Source organism: Scyliorhinus canicula, chromosome 10 (genome assembly GCF_902713615.1).
Source record: "Scyliorhinus canicula chromosome 10, sScyCan1.1, whole genome shotgun sequence".
NCBI classification, from domain to species: domain Eukaryota; kingdom Metazoa; phylum Chordata; class Chondrichthyes; order Carcharhiniformes; family Scyliorhinidae; genus Scyliorhinus; species Scyliorhinus canicula.
The window spans coordinates 774,403-793,390 of NC_052155.1; the positions used below are offsets into that span (position 1 = coordinate 774,403).

An 18,988-nucleotide genomic window follows, 5' to 3' on the forward strand; every position below is an offset into this window, starting at 1 on the left:
CACCTCCACCCTATCCCAATAACCCAGTAACCCCACCCAACACTAAGGGCAATTTATCATGGCCAATCCACCTAACCTGCACATCTTTGGACTGTGGGAGGAAACCGGAGCACCCGGAGGAAACCCACGCACACACGGGGAGGATGTGCAGACTCCGCACAGACAGTGACCCAAGCCAGAATCGAACCTGGGACCCTGGAGCTGTGAAGCCATTATGCTATCCACAATGCTACCGTGCTGCCCCTAGATACAGAGTAAAGCTCCCTCTACACTGTCCCCATCAAACACTCCCAGGACAGGTATAGCATGGGGTTAGATACTGAGTAAAGCTCCCTCTACACTATCCCCATCAAACACTCCCAGGACAGGTACAGCACCGGGTTAGATACAGAGTAAAGCTCCCTCTACACTGTCCCCATCAAACACTCCCAGGACAGGTACAGCACGGGGTTAGATACAGAGTAAAGCTCCCTCTACACTGCCCCCATCAAACACTCCCAGGACAGGTACAGCACGGGGTTAGATACAGAGTAAAGCTCCCTCTACACTGTCCCCATCAAACACTCCCAGGACAGGTACAGCACGGGGTTAGATACAGAGTAAAGCTCCCTCTACACTGTCCCCATCAAACACTCCCAGGACAGGTACAGCACAGGGTTAGATACAGAGTAAAGCTCCCTCTACACTGTCCCCATCAAACACTCCCAGGACAGGTATAGCATGGGGTTAGATACTGAGTAAAGCTCCCTCTACACTATCCCCATCAAACACTCCCAGGAAAGGTACAGCACCGGGTTAGATACAGAGTAAAGCTCCCTCTACACTGTCCCCATCAAACACTCCCAGGACAGGTACAGCACGGGGTTAGATACAGAGTAAAGCTCCCTCTCCACTGTCCCCATCAAACACTCCCAGGACAGGTACAGCACGGCGTTAGATACAGAGCAAAGCTCCCTCTAAACTGTCCCCATCAAACACCCCCAGGACAGGTACAGCACGGCGTTAGATGCACAGTAAAGCTCCCTCTACACTGCCCCCATCAAACCCTCCCAGACAGGTACAGCACGGGGTTAGATACAGAGTAAAGCTCCCTCTACCCTGTCCCCATCAAACACTCCCAGGACAGGTACAGCACGGGGTTAGATACAGAGTAAAGCTCTCTCTACACTGTCCCCATCAAACAATCCCAGGACAGGAACAGCACGGGATTAGATACAGAGTAAAGCTCCCTCTCCCCTGTCCCCATGAAACACTCCCAGGACAGATACAGCACAGGTATAGATACAGAGTAAAGCTCCCTCGACACTGTCCCCATCAAACACTCCGAGGATAGGTACAGCACAGGTTTACATACAGAGTAAAGCTCCCTCTACACTGTACCCATCAAACAATCCCAGAACAGGTACAGCACGGGGTTAGATACAGAGTAAAGCTCCCTCTACACTGTCCCCATCAAACACTCCCAGGACAGGTACAGCACGGGGTTAGATACAGAGTAAAGCTCCCTCTGCACTGTCTCCATCAAACACTCCCAGGACAGGTACAGCACGGGGTTAGATCATAGATCATAGAATTTACAGTGCAGAAGGAGGCCATTTGGCCCATCGAGCCTGCACCGGCTCTTGGAAAGAGCACCCTACCCAAGTTCAACACCTCCACCCTATCCCAATAACCCAGTAACCCCACCCAACACTAAGGGCAATTTATCATGGCCAATCCACCTAACCTGCACATCTTTGGACTGTGGGAGGAAACCGGAGCACCCGGAGGAAACCCACGCACACACGGGGAGGATGTGCAGACTCCGCACAGACAGTGACCCAAGCCAGAATCGAACCTGGGACCCTGGAGCTGTGAAGCCATTATGCTATCCACAATGCTACCGTGCTGCCCCTAGATACAGAGTAAAGCTCCCTCTACACTGTCCCCATCAAACACTCCCAGGACAGGTATAGCATGGGGTTAGATACTGAGTAAAGCTCCCTCTACACTATCCCCATCAAACACTCCCAGGACAGGTACAGCACCGGGTTAGATACAGAGTAAAGCTCCCTCTACACTGTCCCCATCAAACACTCCCAGGACAGGTACAGCACGGGGTTAGATACAGAGTAAACCTCCCTCTCCACTGTCCCCATCAAACACTCCCAGGACAGGTACAGCACGGCGTTAGATACAGAGCAAAGCTCCCTCTAAACTGTCCCCATCAAACATCCCCAGGACAGGTACAGCACGGCGTTAGATGCACAGTAAAGCTCCCTCTACACTGCCCCCATCAAACCCTCCCAGACAGGTACAGCACGGGGTTAGATACAGAGTAAAGCTCCCTCTACCCTGTCCCCATCAAACACTCCCAGGACAGGTACAGCACGGGGTTAGATACAGAGTAAAGCTCTCTCTACACTGTCCCCATCAAACAATCCCAGGACAGGAACAGCACGGGATTAGATACAGAGTAAAGCTCCCTCTCCCCTGTCCCCATGAAACACTCCCAGGACAGATACAGCACAGGTATAGATACAGAGTAAAGCTCCCTCTACACTATCCCCATCAAACACTCCCAGGACAGGTACAGCACCGGGTTAGATACAGAGTAAAGCTCCCTCTCCACTGTCCCCATCAAACACTCCCAGGACAGGTACAGCACAGGGTTAGATACTGAGTAAAGCTCCCTCTACACTATCCCCATCAAACACTCCCAGGACAGGTACAGCACCGGGTTAGATACAGAGTAAAGCTCCCTCTACACTGTCCCCATCAAACACTCCCAGGACAGGTACAGCACGGCGTTAGATACAGAGCAAAGCTCCCTCTAAACTGTCCCCATCAAACATCCCCAGGACAGGTACAGCACGGCGTTAGATGCACAGTAAAGCTCCCTCTACGCTGCCCCCATCAAACCCTCCCAGACAGGTACAGCACGGGGTTAGATACAGAGTAAAGCTCCCTCTACCCTGTCCCCATCAAAAACTCCCAGGACAGGTACAGCACGGGGTTAGATACAGAGTAAAGCTCTCTCTACACTGTCCCCATCAAACACTCCTAGGAAAGGAACAGCACGGGATTAGATACAGAGTAAAGCTCCCTCTCCCCTGTCCCCATGAAACACTCCCAGGACAGATACAGCACAGGTATAGATACAGAGTAAAGCTCCCTCTACACTATCCCCATCAAACACTCCCAGGACAGGTACAGCACCGGGTTAGATACAGAGTAAAGCTCCCTCTACACTGTCTCCATCAAACACTCCCAGGACAGGTACAGCACGGGGTTAGATCATAGATCATAGAATTTACAGTGCAGAAGGAGGCCATTTGGCCCATCGAGCCTGCACCGGCTCTTGGAAAGAGCACCCTACCCAAGTTCAACACCTCCACCCTATCCCAATAACCAGTAACCCCACCCAACACTAAGGGCAATTTATCATGGCCAATCCACCTAACCTGCACATCTTTGGACTGTGGGAGGAAACCGGAGCACCCGGAGGAAACCCACGCACACACGGGGAGGATGTGCAGACTCCGCACAGACAGTGACCCAAGCCAGAATCGAACCTGGGACCCTGGAGCTGTGAAGCCATTATGCTATCCACAATGCTACCGTGCTGCCCCTAGATACAGAGTAAAGCTCCCTCTACACTGTCCCCATCAAACACTCCCAGGACAGGTATAGCATGGGGTTAGATACTGAGTAAAGCTCCCTCTACACTATCCCCATCAAACACTCCCAGGACAGGTACAGCACCGGGTTAGATACAGAGTAAAGCTCCCTCTACACTGTCCCCATCAAACACTCCCAGGACAGGTACAGCACGGGGTTAGATACAGAGTAAAGCTCCCTCTCCACTGTCCCCATCAAACACTCCCAGGACAGGTACAGCACGGCGTTAGATACAGAGCAAAGCTCCCTCTAAACTGTCCCCATCAAACATCCCCAGGACAGGTACAGCACGGCGTTAGATGCACAGTAAAGCTCCCTCTACACTGTCCCCATCAAACACTCCCAGGACAGGTACAGCACGGGGTTAGATACAGAGTAAAGCTCTCTCTACACTGTCCCCATCAAACAATCCCAGGACAGGAACAGCACGGGATTAGATACAGAGTAAAGCTCCCTCTCCCCTGTCCCCATGAAACACTCCCAGGAGAGATACAGCACAGGTATAGATACAGAGTAAAGCTCCCTCTACACTGTCCCCATCAAACACTCCGAGGACAGGTACAGCACAGGTTTACATACAGAGTAAAGCTCCCTCTACACTGTCCCCATCAAACAATCCCAGAACAGGTACAGCACGGGGTTAGATACAGAGTAAAGCTCCCTCTAAACTGTCCCCATCAAACACTCCCAGGACAGGTACAGCACGGGATTAGATACAGAGCAAAGCTCCCTCTAAACTGTCCCCATCAAACACTCCCAGGACAGGAACGGCACGGGGTTAGATACAGAGTAAAGCTCCCTCTACACTGTCCCCATCAAACACTCCCAGGACAGGTACAGCACGGGGTTATATACAGAGTAAAGCTCCCTCTAAAATCTGGAATCTGGAATCTATCATCAAGGAAGAAATTGCGAGGCATCTGGATAGAACTTGTCCCATTGGGCAGACGCAGCATGGGTTCGTTAAAGGCAGGTCATGCCTAACTAATTTAGTGGAATTTTTTGAGGACATTACCAGTCAGTAGATAACGGGGAGCCGATGGATGTGGTATATCTGGATTTCCAGAAAGCCTTTGACAAGGTGCCACACAAAAGGTTGCTGCATAAGATAAAGATGCATGGCATTAAGGGTAAAGTAGTAGCATGGATAGAGGATTGGTTAATTAATAGAAAGCAAAGAGTGGGGATTAATGGGTGTTTCTCTGGTTGGCAATCAGTAGCTAGTGGTGTCCCTCAGGGATCCGTGTTGGGCCCACAATTGTTCACAATTTACATTGATTTTTTTATTTTTTTTTATAAATTTAGATTACCCAATTATTTTTTTCAATTAAGGGGCAATTTAGTGTGGCCAATCTACCTACTCTGCACATTTTTGGGTTGTGGGGGTGAAACCCACGCAGACACGGGGAGAATGTGCAAACTCCACACGGACAATGACCCAGAGCCGGGATCGAACCTGGGACCTCAGCGCCGTGAGGCAGCTGTGCTAACCACTGCGACACCGTGCTGCCCTACAATTTACATTGATGATTTGGAGTTGGGGACCAAGGGCAATGTGTCCAAGTTTGCAGATGACACTAAGATGAGTGGTAAAGCGAAAAGTGCAGAGGATACTGGAAGTCTGCAGAGGGATTTGGATAGGTTAAGTGAATGGGCTAGGGTCTGGCAGATGGAATACAATGTTGACAAATGTGAGGTTATCCATTTTGGTAGGAATAACAGCAAACGGGATTATTATTTAAACGATAAAATATTAAAGCATGCCGCTGTTCAGAGAGACTTGGGTGTGCTAGTGCATGAGTCACAGAAGGTTGGTTTACAAGTGCAACAGGTGATTAAGAAGGCAAATGGAATTTTGTCCTTCATTGCTAGAGGGATAGAGTTTAAGACTAGGGAGGTTATGTTGCAATTGTATAAGGTGTTAGTGCAGCCACACCTGGAGTATTGTGTTCAGTTTTGGTCTCCTTACTTGAGAAAGGACGTTCTGGCGCTGGAGGGTGTGCAGAGGAGATTCACTAGGTTAATCCCATAGCTGAAGGGGTTGGATTACGAGGCGAGGTTGAGTAGACTGGGACTGTACTCGTTGGAATTTAGAAGGATGAGGGGGGATCTTATAGAAACATTTAAAATTATGAAGGGAATAGATAGGATAGATGCGGGCAGGTTGTTTCCACTGGCGGGTGACAGCAGAACTAGGGGGCATAGCCTCAAAATAAGGGGAAGTAGATTTAGGACTGAGTTTAGGAGGAACTTCTTCACCCAAAGGGTTGTGAATCTATGGAATTCCTTGCCCAGTGAAGCAGTTGAGGCTCCTTCATTACATGTTTTTAAGGTAAAGATAGATAGTTTTTTGAAGAATAAAGGGATTAAGGGTTATGGTGTTCGGGCCGGAAAGTGGAGCTGAGTCCACAAAAGATCAGCCATGATCTAATTGAATGGCGGAGCAGGCTCGAGGGGCCAGATGGCCGACTCCTGCTCCTAGTTCTTATGTTCTTATTAAACTGTCCCCATCAAACACTCCCTGGACAGGTACAGCACGGGATTAGATACAGAGTAAAGCTCCCTCGACACTGTCCCCATCAAACACTCCCAGGACAGGTACACACGGGTTTAGATACAGAGTAAAGCTCCCTCTACCCTGTCCCCATGAAACACTCCCAGGACAGGTACAGCACGGGGTTAGATACAGAGTAAAGCTCCCTCTACCCTGTCCACATGAAACACTCCCAGGACAGGTACAGCACGGGGTTAGATACAGAGTAAAGCTCCCTCTACCCTGTCCACATGAAACACTCCCAGGACAGGTACAGCACGGGGTTAGATACAGAGTAAAGCTCCCTCTACACTGTCCCCATCAAACACTCCCAGGACAGTTACACACGGGATTTGATACAGTGTAAAGCTCCCTTTACCCTGTCACCATGAAACACTCCCAGGAAGGTACAGCACGGGGTTAGATACAGAGTAAAGCTCCCTCTACACTGTCCCCATCAAACACTCCCAGGAAAGGTACAGCACGGGGTTAGATATAGAGTAAAGCTCCCTCTACACTGTCCCCATCAAACACTCTCAGGACAGGTACAGCACGGTGTTAGATACAGAGTAAAGCTCCCTCTACACTGTCCCCATCAAACACTCCCAGGACAGGTACAGCACAGGGTTAGATACAGAGTAAAGCTCCTTCTACACTGTCCCCATCAAACACTCCCAGGACAGGTACAGCACGGAGTTAGATACAGAGTAAAGTTCCCTCTACACTGTCCCCATCAAACACTCCCAGGACAGGTACAGCACGGGGTTAGATACAGAGTAAAGCTCCTTCTACTCTGTCTCCATCAAACACTCCCAGGTTAGACATAAGATGATGAGCAATCGGAGCAGGAATGCTCCATTAAGTCTCTGGAGTTTGATATACTATTTGATAAAACTATTTCTTATCTGATTGTGGGCTGATCTCCAGATATTTTCCTCCCAGCCCCTCATAACCTTTGATGAATAATCTGTCTCACTTCGCGAGCCTTTTCTGTATCCAATGGTTGCTCTGTGATGATGAGAGGATTTTGAGTAATGGAGCAGGGATCATAGATTCCCCACAGCGCAGGAGGCTTATCGAGTCTGCATTGACCCTTTGAGAAGGCCCCCCCCGCCTCGGCCCACTCTCCCGCCCTATCCACAGAACTCCCTGCATTGATCATGGCCAATTGTTATGGGTCAGTGTTTTGAAAACTCTAAAGTGTATCATGGAGTTCACCTGACCTAAAACTGTTTATTAATTTTGGTTACGGGGAGCACATGGGCCAACCTTTCAGGTTTTATTCAACAGAGGCTTTAAGGACTTTTGACCAAAAACAAGCCTTATTCTACGAATCAGAACATAGAATATAGAACATAGAACAGCACAGAACAGTCCCTTCGGCCCTCGATGTTGTGTCGAGCATTGTCCAAAACCAAGATCAAGCTAACCCACGCAGACACGGGGAGATAGAAACTTCACACAGACAGTCACCCAAGGCCGGAATTGAACCTGGGACCCTGGAGCTGTGAGGCCGTCCTGCTAATCACTGGGCCACCGTGATGCCCTGTGTCTTGCTGTAATTGTACAGGGCCATGTGAGGCCACACCTGGAGTATTGTGGGCAGTTTTGGTGCCCTTCGCTGAGGAAGGATGTTGTTGCTTTGGAGGGAGGGCAGCGAAGGTTTACCAGGCTGATTCCTGGGATGGGGGGACTGTCATATGAGGAGAGACTAAATCGGTTGGGATTGTACAACCCGAAGGTGTGCAAGGTCGGTGGATTGGCCACTCTAAATTGCCCCTTAATTGGAAATTTAAAAAAAAATAATATTCATTGGAGTTTAGAAGGCTGAGAGGGGATCTCATAGAAACTTATAAAATTCTAACAGGATTAGTCAGGGTAGATTCAGAAAGAATGTTCCCGATGGTGGGGGAGTCCAGAACTAGGGGTCATAGTTTGAGGATAAGGGGTAAACCTTTAGGACTGAGGTGAGGAGAAATGTCTTCACCCAGAGAGCGGGGAATCTGTGGAATTCACTCCCACAGAAAGTAGTTGAGGCCAAAACGTGTAATTAAAGGAATTAGATTGAGGGAATAGAATCAAGGGATATGGGGGGGAAGGTGGGATCAGGGTATAAAACTTGATCAGCCATGATGATGATGAATGGCGAAGGAGGCTGGATGGGCTGAATGGCCTCCTCCTGCTTCTATTTCCCCCTGTGTCTCTGGTGAGAGGGTGTGGGGGGACAGGGGAGGGTTTGAGATGGTGGGGGTGGGGTTCAGCCAGAGTGGGTCTGGGTGAGGGTCTGGGTAGGGGTGAGGGTCTGGGTAGGGGGAGGGTAGGGGTGAGGGTCTGGGTAGGGGTGAGGGTCTGGGTAGGGGTGAGGGTCTGGGTAGGAGGTAGGGGTCTGGGTAGGGGTGAGGGTCTGGGTAGGGGTGAGGGTCTGGGTCGGGGGAGGGTAGCGGTGAGGGTCTGGGTAGGGGTGAGGGTGTGGGTAGGGGTAGGGTGTGGGTTGGGGTGAGAGTGTGGGTTGGGGTGAGAGTGTGGGTTGGGGTGAGAGTGTGGGTTGGGGTGAGAGTGTGGGTTGGGGCGAGAGTGTGGGTTGGGGTGAGAGTGTGGGTAGGGCTGAGGGTCTGGGTAGGGGTGAGTGTCTGGGTAGGGGTGAGGGTCTGGGTAGGGGTGAGGGTCTGGGTAGGGGTGAGGGTCTGGGTAGGGGTCTGGGTAGGGTGAGGGTCTGGGTAGGGGTGAGGGTCTGGGTAGGGGTGAGGTGTGGGTTGGGGTGAGGGTCTGGGTTGGGGTGAGGGGTCTGGGTTGGGGTGAGGGTCTGGTTGGGGTGAGGGTCTGGGTAGGGGTGAGGGTCTGGGTAGGGGTGAGGGTCTGGGTAGGGGTGAGGGTCTGGGTAGGGGTGAGGTGTGGGTAGGGGTGAGGGTGTGGGTAGGGGTGAGGGTCTGGTGAGGGGTGAGGGTCTGGGTCGGGGTTGGGGTGAGGGTCTGGGTAGGGGTGAGGGTCTGGGTAGGGGTGAGGGTCTGGGTGGGGGTGAGTGTCTGGGTCTGGGTTGGGGTGAGGGTCTGGGTTGGGGTGAGGGTCTGGGTTGGGGTGAGGTCTGGGTAGGGGTGAGGGTCTGGTGAGGGGTGAGGGGCTGGGTTGGGGTGAGGGTCTGGGTAGGGGTGAGGGTCTGGGTAGGGGTGAGGTGTGGGTTGGGCTGAGGGTCTGGGTTGGGGTGAGGGTCTGGGTGGGGGTGAGGGTCTGGGTCGGGATGAGGTGTGGGTAGGGCTGAGGGTCTGGGTAGGGCTGAGGGTCTGGGTAGGGCTGAGGGTCTGGGTTGGGGTGAGGGTCTGGTAGGAGTGAGGGTCTGGGTAGGGGTGAGGTGTGGGTAGGGGTGAGGGGTCTGGGTAGGGGTGAGGGTCTGCGTAGGGTGAGGGTCTGGTGAGGGGTGAGGGTCTGGTAGGGGTGAGGGTCTGGGTTGGGGGTGAGGGGTCTGGTTGGGGTGAGGGTCTGGGTAGGGGTGAGGGTCTGGTAGGGGTGAGGGTCTGGGTAGGGGTGAGGTCTGGGTTGGGGTGAGGGTGTGGATGGGGTGAGGGTCTGGGTTGGGGTGATGTTTTGGTAGGGGTGAGGGTCTGGGGTGGGGTGAGGGTCTGGGTTGGGATGAGGGTCTGGGTTGGGGTGAGTGTCATGGTAGGGGTGAGGTGTGGGTTGGGGTGAGGGTCTGGTGAGGATCTGGGTGAGGGTCTGGGTAGGGGTGAGGGTCTGGGTAGGGGTGAGGGTCTGGTGAGGATCTGGGTGAGGGTCTGGGTAGGGGTGAGGGTCTGGGTTGGGGTGAGGGTTGGGTTGGGGTGAGGTCTGGTTGGGTGAGGTCGGGTTGGGTCTGGGTAGGGTGAGGTCTGGGTAGGGGTGAGGGTCTGGTTGGGTGAGGGTCTGGGTAGGGGTGAGGGTCTAGGTAGGGGTGAGGGTCTGGTAGGGGTCTGGATCTGGTGGGGTCTGGGTAGGGGTGAGGGTCTGGGTTGGGGTGAGGTCTGGGTAGGGTGAGGTCTGGGTAGGGTGAGGGTCTGGGTGAGGATCTGGTGAGGGGCTGGGTAGGGGTGAGGGTCTGGGTTGGGGTGAGGGTCTGGTAGGGGTGAGGGTCGGGTAGGGGTGAGGGTCTGGGTAGGGGTCTGGGTTGGGGTGAGGGGTCTGGGTAGGGGTGAGGGTCTGGGTAGGGGTGAGGGTGTGGGTTGGGGGGAGGGTCTGGGTAGGGGTGAGGGTCTGGGTTGGGGTGAGGGTCTGGGTAGGGTGAGGGTCTGGGTTGGGGTGAGGGTCTGGGTAGGGGTGAGGGTCTGGGTTGGGTTGGGGTGAGGGTCTGGGTTGGGTTGGGGTGAGGGTCTGGGTAGGGGTGAGGGTCTGGGTTGGGGTGAGGGTCTGGGTTGGGTGTGAGGGGTCTGGGTAGGGGGTGAGGTCTGGGTTGGGGTGAGGGTCTGGGTAGGGCTGAGGTGTGGGTAGGGGTGAGGTGTGGGTAGGGGTGAGGTGTGGGGTAGGGGTGAGGGTCTGGGTAGGGGTGAGGTGTGGGTAGGGGTGTGGGTCTGGGTAGGGGTGAGGGTCTGGGTAGGGGTGTGGGTTGGTTGAGGGGTCTGGGTAGGGGTGTGGGTTGGTTGAGGGTCTGGGTAGGGGTGAGGGTCTGGGATGGGGTGAGGGTCTGGGTTGGTTTGGGGTGAGGGTCTGGGTAGGGGTGAGGGTCTGGGTAGGGGTGAGGGTCTGGGTAGGGGTGAGGGTCTGGTTGGTTGGGGTGAGGGTCTGGGTAGGGGTGAGGGTCTGGGTAGGGGTGAGGGTCTGGGTAGGGGTGAGGGTCTGGGTTGGGGTGAGGGTCTGGGATGGGTGAGGGTCTGGGTAGGGGTGAGGGTCTGGGTAGGGGTGAGGGTCTGGGTAGGGGTGAGGGTCTGGGTTGTTTGGGGTGAGGGTCTGGGTAGGGATGAGGGTCTGGGTAGGGGTGAGGGTCTGGGTAGGGGTGAGGGTCTGGGTTGGGGTGAGGGTCTGGGATGGGTTGAGGGTCTGGGTAGGGGTGAGGGTCTGGGTAGGGGTGAGGGTCTGGGTTGGGGTGAGGGTCTGGGTAGGGGTGTGGGTCTGGGTAGGGATGAGGTGTGGGTTGGGGTGAGGGTCTGGGTTGGTTTGGGGTGAGGGTCTGGGTAGGGGTGAGGGTCTGGGTAGGGGTGAGGGTCTGGGTAGGGATGAGGTGTGGGTTGGGGTGAGGGTCTGGGTTGGGTAGGGGTGAGGGTCTGGGTAGGGGTGAGGGTCTGGGTAGGGGTGAGGGTCTGGGTTGGGGTGAGGGTCTGGGTAGGGATGTGGGTAGGGGTGAGGGTCTGGGTAGGGGTGTGGGTCTGGGCAGGGGTGAGGGTCTGGGTTGGGGTGAGGGTCTGGGTTGGGGTGAGGTGTGGGGTAGGGGTGAGGGTCTGGGTAGGGGTGAGGGTCTGGGTTGGGATGAGGGTCTGGGTTGGGGTGAGTGTCATGGTAGGGGTGAGGTGTGGGTTGGGGTGAGGGTCTGGGTGAGGATCTGGGTGAGGGTCTGGGTAGGGGTGAGGGTCTGGGTAGGGGTGAGGGTCTGGGTGAGGATCTGGGTGAGAGTGTGGGTTGGGGTGAGAGTGTGGGTTGGGGCGAGAGTGTGGGTTGGGGCGAGAGTGTGGGTTGGGGCGAGAGTGTGGGTTGGGGCGAGAGTGTGGGTTGGGGTCTGGGTAGGGGGTGAGGGTCTGGGTAGGGGTGAGGGTCTGGGTTGGGGTGAGGGTCTGGGTAGGGGTGAGGGTCTAGGTAGGGGTGAGGGTCTGGGTAGGGGTCTGGATCTGGGTGAGGGTCTGGGTAGGGGTGAGGGTCTGGGTTGGGGTGAGGGTCTGGGTAGGGGTGAGGGTCTGGGTAGGGGTGAGGGTCTGGGTGAGGATCTGGGTGAGGGTCTGGGTAGGGGTGAGGGTCTGGGTTGGGGTGAGGGTCTGGGTAGGGGTGAGGGTCTGGGTAGGGGTGAGGGTCTGGGTAGGGGTCTGGGTTGGGGTGAGGGTCTGGTTAGGGGTGAGGGTCTGGGTAGGGGTGAGGGGTGTGGGTTGGGGTGAGGGTCTTGGCAGGGGTGAGGGTCTGGGTTGGGGTGAGGGTCTGGGTAGGGGTGAGGGTCTGGGTTGGGGTGAGGGTCTGGGTAGGGGTGAGGGTCTGGGTTGGGTTGGGGTGAGGGTCTGGGTTGGGTTGGGGTGAGGGTCTGGGTAGGGATGAAGTGTGGGTAGGGGTGAGGGTCTGGGTTGGGGTGAGGGTCTGGGTTGGGGTGAGGGTCTGGGTAGGGGTGAGGGTCTGGGTTGGGGTGAGGGTCTGGGTACGGCTGAGGGTCTGGGTAGGGGTGAGGTGTGGGTAGGGGTGAGGTGTGGGTAGGGGTGAGGGTCTGGGTAGGGGTGAGGTGTGGGTAGGGGTGTGGGTCTGGGTAGGGGTGAGGGTCTGGGTAGGGGTGTGGGTTGGTTGAGGGTCTGGGTAGGGGTGTGGGTTGGTTGAGGGTCTGGGTAGGGGTGAGGGTCTGGGATGGGGTGAGGGTCTGGGTTGGTTTGGGGTGAGGGTCTGGGTAGGGGTGAGGGTCTGGGTAGGGGTGAGGGTCTGGGTAGGGGTGAGGGTCTGGGTTGGTTTGGGGTGAGGGTCTGGGTAGGGATGAGGGTCTGGGTAGGGGTGAGGGTCTGGGTAGGGGTGAGGGTCTGGGTTGGGGTGAGGGTCTGGGATGGGGTGAGGGTCTGGGTAGGGGTGAGGGTCTGGGTAGGGGTGAGGGTCTGGGTTGGGGTGAGGGTCTGGGTAGGGGTGTGGGTCTGGGTAGGGATGAGGTGTGGGTTGGGGTGAGGGTCTGGGTTGGTTTGGGGTGAGGGTCTGGGTAGGGGTGAGGGTCTGGTAGGGGTGAGGGTCTGGGTAGGGATGAGGTGTGGGTTGGGGTGAGGGTCTGGGTTGGGTAGGGGTGAGGGTCTGGGTAGGGGTGAGGGTCTGGGTAGGGGTGAGGGTCTGGGTTGGGGTGAGGTGTGGGTTGAGGTGAAGGTCTGGGTAGGGGTGAGGGTCTGGGCAGGGGTGAGGGTCTGGGTAGGGATGTGGGTAGGGGTGAGGGTCTGGGTAGGGGTGTGGGTCTGGGTAGGGGTGAGGGTCTGGGTTGGGGTGAGGTGTGGGTTGGGGTGAGGGTCTGGGTAGGGATTGGGGTGTGGGTAGGGGTGAGGGTCTGGGTAGGGGTGAGGGTCTAGGTAGGGGTGAGGGTCTGGGTAGGGGTGAGGGTCTGGGTAGGGGTCTGGGTAGGGGTGAGGGTCTGGTTAGGGGTGAGGGTCTGGGTAGGGGTGAGGGTGTGGGTTGGGGTGAGGGTCTTGGCAGGGGTGAGGGTCTGGGTTGGGGTGAGGGTCTGGGTAGGGGTGAGGGTCTGGGTTGGGGTGAGGGTCTGGGTAGGGGTGAGGGTCTGGGTTGGGTTGGGGTGAGGGTCTGGGTTGGGTTGGGGTGAGGGTCTGGGTTGGTTTGGGGTGAGGGTCTGGGTTGGGGTGAGGGTCTGGGTAGGGGTGAGGATCTGGGTAGGGGTGAGGGTCTGGGTTGGGGTGAGGGTCTGGGTAGGACTGAGGGTCTGGGTAGAGGTGAGGTGTGGGTAGGGGTGAGGTGTGGGTAGGGGTGAGGGTCTGGGTAGGGGTGAGGTGTGGGTAGGGGTGTGGGTCTGGGTATGGGTGAGGGTCTGGGTAGGGGTGTGGGTTGGTTGAGGGTCTGGGTAGGGGTGAGGGTCTGGGATGGGGTGAGGGTCTGGGATGGGGTGAGGGTCTGGGTAGGGGTGAGGGTCTGGGTAGGGATGAGGTGTGGGTTGGGTTGAGGGTCTGGGTTGGTTTGGGGTGAGGGTCTGGGTAGGGGTGAGGGTCTGGGTAGGGGTGAGGGTCTGGGTAGGGGTGAGGGTCTGGGTTGGGGTGAGGGTCTGGGATGGGGTGAGGGTCTGGGTAGGAGTGAGGGTCTGGGTAGGGGTGAGGTGTGGGTTGGGGTGAGGGTCTGGGTTGGGGTGAGGGTCTGGGTAGGGGTGTGGGTCTGGGTAGGGTGAGGTGTGGGTAGGGGTGTGGGTCTGGGTAGGGGTGAGGGTCTGGGTAGGGGTGTGGGTTGGTTGAGGGTCTGGGTAGGGGTGTGGGTTGGTTGAGGGTCTGGGTAGGGGTGAGGGTCTGGGATGGGGTGAGGGTCTGGGTTGGTTTGGGGTGAGGGTCTGGGTAGGGGTGAGGGTCTGGGTAGGGGTGAGGGTCTGGGTAGGGGTGAGGGTCTGGGTTGGTTTGGGGTGAGGGTCTGGGTAGGGGTGAGGGTCTGGGTAGGGGTGAGGGTCTGGGTAGGGATGAGGTGTGGGTTGGGGTGAGGGTCTGGTTGGGTAGGGGTGAGGGTCTGGGTAGGGATGTGGGTAGGGCTGAGGGTCTGGGTAGGTGTGTGGGTCTGGGTAGGGGTGAGGGTCTGGGTTGGGGTGAGGTGTGGGTTGGGGTGAGGGTCTGGGTAGGGATTGGGGTGTGGGTAGGGATTGGGGTAGGGGTGAGGGTCTGGGTAGGGGTGAGGTGTGGGTAGGGGTGTGGGTTGGTTGAGGGTCTGGGTAGGGGTGTGGGTTGGTTGAGGGTCTGGGTAGGGGTGAGGGTCTGGGTAGGGATTGGGGTAGGGGTGAGGGTCTGGGTTGGGGTGAGGTGTGGGTAGGGGTGAGGGTTGGTTGAGGGTCTGGGTAGGGGTGAGGGTCTGGGTTGGGGTGAGGTGTGGGTTGGGGTGAGGGTCTGGGTAGGGGTGAGGGTCTGGGTAGGGGTGAGGGTCTGGGTAGGGGTGAGGGTCTGGGTAGGGTGTGGGTTGGGGTGAGGGTCTGGGTTGGGGTGAGGTGTGGGTAGGGGTGTGGGTTGGGGTGAGGGTCTGGGTAGGGATTGGGGTAGGGGTGAGGGTCTGGGTAGGGGTGAGGGTCTGGGTTGGGGTGAGGGTCTGGGTAGGGGTGAGGGTCTGGGTAGGGATGTGGGTTGGGGTGAGGGTCTGGGTAGGGATGTGGGTTGGTTGAGGGTCTGGGTTGGGGTGAGGGTCTGGGTAGGGATTGGGGTAGGGGTGAGGGTCTGGGTAGGGGTGAGGGTCTGGGTAGGGGTGAGGGTCTGGGTAGGGGTGAGGGTCTGGGTAGGGGTGAGGGTCTGGGTAGGGGTGAGGTCTGGGTTGGGGTGAGGGTCTGGGTAGGGGTGAGGGTCTGGGTAGGGGTGTGGGTTGGTTGAGGGTCTGGGTAGGGGTGTGGGTTGGTTGAGGGTCTGGGTAGGGATGTGGGTTGGGGTGAGGGTCTGGGTAGGGGTGTGGGTTGGTTGAGGGTCTGGGTAGGGGTGAGGGTCTGGGTCTGGGTTGGGGTGAGGTGTGGGTTGGGGTGAGGGTCTGGGTAGGGGTGTGGGTTGGTTGAGGGTCTGGGTAGGGGTGAGGGTCTGGGTAGGGGTGAGGGTCTGGGTAGGGGTGAGGGTCTGGGTAGGGATGTGGGTCTGGGTAGGGGTGTGGGTAGGGGTGAGGGTCTGGGTAGGGGTGTGGGTTGGTTGAGGGTCTGGGTAGGGATGTGGGTAGGGGTGAGGGTCTGGGTAGGGGTGTGGGTTGGGGTGAGGTGTGGGTTGGGGTGAGGGTCTGGGTCGGGGTGTGGGTAGGACTGAGGGTCTGGGTCTGGGTTGGGGTAGAGGTGTGGGTTGGGGTGAGGGTCTGGGTTGGGGTGAGGGTCTGGGTAGGGGTGAGGGTCTGGGTAGGGGTGTGGGTTGGGGTGAGGGTCTGGGTAGGGGTGTGGGTCTGGGTAGGGGTGTGGGTTGGTTGAGGGTCTGGGTAGGGATGTGGGTTTTCGAGGGCGTTGAGTGGCCCAGTGAGATCTCTGGGTTGAGGGGGTTATTTGATCGATTCTCTGTTGGTTGCTGCAGTGTCACATTCTCTGTTCCAGATCACAAATTCATCATTTGCAATACTCGGGCGAGGAACTGCGCCATCATTTTCTGCAACGACGGTTTCTGTGAAATGTTTGGTTATTCCCGTGCGGATGTGATGCAGAAACCTGGAACCTGTGACTTCCTCCATGGACCACGGACTAAGCGGTTTGCAGTGTGCCAGCTGGCACAGGCTCTCGGGAGCTCCGAGGACACTTCGTTGGAGCTAACCCTCTACAAGAAAGATGGTAAGACTCCCAGGTGGAAACCTGAGCAGACATCAGATTCTCCAGAAGCTCGATGATATAATCTTTGTGTACTCATTGGAGTTTAGCAGATTGAGAGGCGACCTTATTGAAACATCTCGGATTTGCGGGGGTTTGACAGGGTTGATGCTGAGAGGTTGTTTCCCTTGTGGGAGAGTCGAGGACCAGGGGGCAGAATCTCAGAGTGAGGGGGTCACTCATTAGAGACGGAGATGAGGAGGAATTTCTTCCCTCGGACGGGAGTGAATCTGTGGAATTCTTTACCGCAGAGAGCTGTAGATGTCGGGTCGTTAGGTATGTTGAAGTCTGAGAGACAGATTGTTAATCAGTGAGGAATCAAGGTTATGGAGATAAGGCGGGAAAGTGGAGGTGAGGATTATCACATCAGATCACTCAGGGTCTCAGTGAATGGCAGAGCAGACTCGATGGGCCGAATGGCCGACTTCTGCTCCGACATCTTATAGTTATGGTCTTGATCTCTCACACGGAGGAGAAACCCACGATTCCCGCTATTCCCACCGAACATGGACCTTTTCCAGTTCCTGGGAAAATCCCTGTCTGCTTCCACTGCCTTTTGAGGGAAAAAATTCCAGAGATTCATAATCCTCGGAGAGGAAACAATTCTCCTCATCTCTCTTTGAAATGAGCGAGCCCTGATTTTTGAACAGTGAGCCCCTTGTTGTCCTGCTTGTTGATTGCTCTGGCTGAATAAGTCATATTCTGATTCTGAAAATGCCACTTGTAGTGATGATTCAGGGTTGCACATTGGCTAGCACTGTTGCTTCATAGTGCCAGGATTGGATTGGTTTATTGTCACGTGCACCAAGTTACAGTGAAAAGTATTATTCTGCGTACAGCTCAGACTGATCATTCCGTACATGAAAAGAAAATACATAATAGGGCAAACATAAAATACACAACGTACAGAGACACCGGGTGAAGATGTGTAGGGAGATCAGGTCAGTCCATAAGAGGGTCATTCGGTAACAGTGGGGAAGAAGGTGTTTTTGAATTTTTTCGTGCGTGTTCTCAGACTCTTGTATCTCCTGCCCGATGGAAGAAGTTGGAGGAGTGAGTAAGCCGGGTGGGAGGGGTCTTTGATTATGCTGCCCACTTTCCCCAGGGGGGGGGGGGGGGGGACTCGGGTTCGATTCCCGGCTTGGGTCACTCTCTGTGCAGAATCTGCACGTTCTCCCTGTGTCTGCGTGGGTTTCCTCCAGGTGCTCCGGTTTCCTCCCACGAGTCCCAAAAGACGTTCTTGTTGGGTAATGGGCTGGGAAAACAAGCTGTAGTCCAAGTTTGTGAGTAGTGAGGTACTGAGGAGGGGATCAAGGTCGCAGGAGTGTACCGGCAGACAGAAAGGTGGGTTGAAGTGTGTCTACTTCAATGCAAGGAGCATCTGGAATAACTTGGAGCGTGGATTGGTACTTGGGACTACGATGTTGTGGGCATTTCGGAGACATGGTTAGAACAGGGACAGGAATGGTTGTTGGAAGTTCCGGGGTATAGATGTTTCAGTAAGACTAGGGAAGGTGGTAAAAGAGGTGGAGGAGTAGCATTGTTAATCAAGGATAGTTTAACGGCTGCAGAAAGGCAGTTCGAAGGAGATCTACCTACTGAGGTAATATGGGCCCAAGTTAGAAATAGGAAAGGAGCGGTCACATTGTTAGGAGTTTTCTATAGGCCCCCAAATAGTGATAGAGATGTGGACAAAGAAATTGCAAAACAGATTATGGATAGGTGTGGAGGTCTCAGGGTAGTTATCATGGGTGACTTTAACTTTCCAAATATTGATTGGAACCTCTATCGGTTGAACAGTTCGGATGGGACAGTTTTTGTACAGTGGGTGCAGGAGGGTTTCCTGGCACAATATGTGGATAGGCCGACAAGAGGGGGGGGCCACATTGGATTTGGTACTGGGTAATGAACCGGGCCAAGTGTTAGATTTGTTTGTGGGAGAGCACTTTGGAGATAGTGACCACAATTCGGTGTCTTTCACTATTGCAATGGATAGGGATAGGGCCATACGGCAGGGCAAGGTTTATAATTGGGGGAGGGGTAATTATGATGCGATTAGGCAAGAATTAGGGAGCATAAGATGGGAACAGAAACTGTCAGGGAAAGGCACAAATGAAAAGTGGAGCTTGTTCAAGGAACAAATACTACGTGTCCTTGATAGGTATGTCCCTGTCAGGCAGGGAGGAAATGGCCGTGTGAGGGAACCATGGTTCACAAAAGAGGTTGAATGTCTTGTCAAGAGGAAAAGGGAAGCATGGCCGGGATTCTCCCCTACTCGGCGAGGCGGGGGGGTCCCGGCGTATTGGAGTCAACCACTCCGGCGTCGGACCTCCGCAAAGGTGCGGAATTCACCGAATCTTTAGGGGCCAAGCCCTCACATTGAGGGGCTAGGCCCACGCCTGAGTGGTTGCCGCTCCGCCGACCGGCACGAATGGCCTTTGCCACCCCGTCAGCCGTGGCCGAAAGGCCTTCGGCCGGCGGAAGTCCGCACATGCGCAGTGCGTCAGGAGTGCTGATGTCATACCGGTGCATGCGCAGGGGAGGGGGTCTCTTCCGCCCCCGCCAAGGTGAAGGCCATGGAAGGCAGAAGAAAAAGAGTGCCCGCACGGCACAGGCTCGCCCGCCGATCAGTGGGTCCCGATCATGGGCCAGGCCACCGTGGG

General features: G+C 55.8%; 1 protein-coding gene across 1 annotated transcript in view; it reads left to right on the forward strand.

Annotated features, from left to right (window-relative positions):
* LOC119972890 (potassium voltage-gated channel subfamily H member 2) overlaps window positions 1-16,345 on the forward strand; it is a 31,709-nt gene extending 15,364 nt beyond the window's left edge. Inside the window, exon 2 of the mRNA XM_038810434.1 lies at window positions 16,059-16,345. Within this exon, the coding sequence (XP_038666362.1) occupies window positions 16,059-16,345 (287 nt within the window). The remainder of the gene's footprint in view (window positions 1-16,058) is intronic.
* The last annotated feature ends 2,643 nt before the right edge of the window (window positions 16,346-18,988 follow it).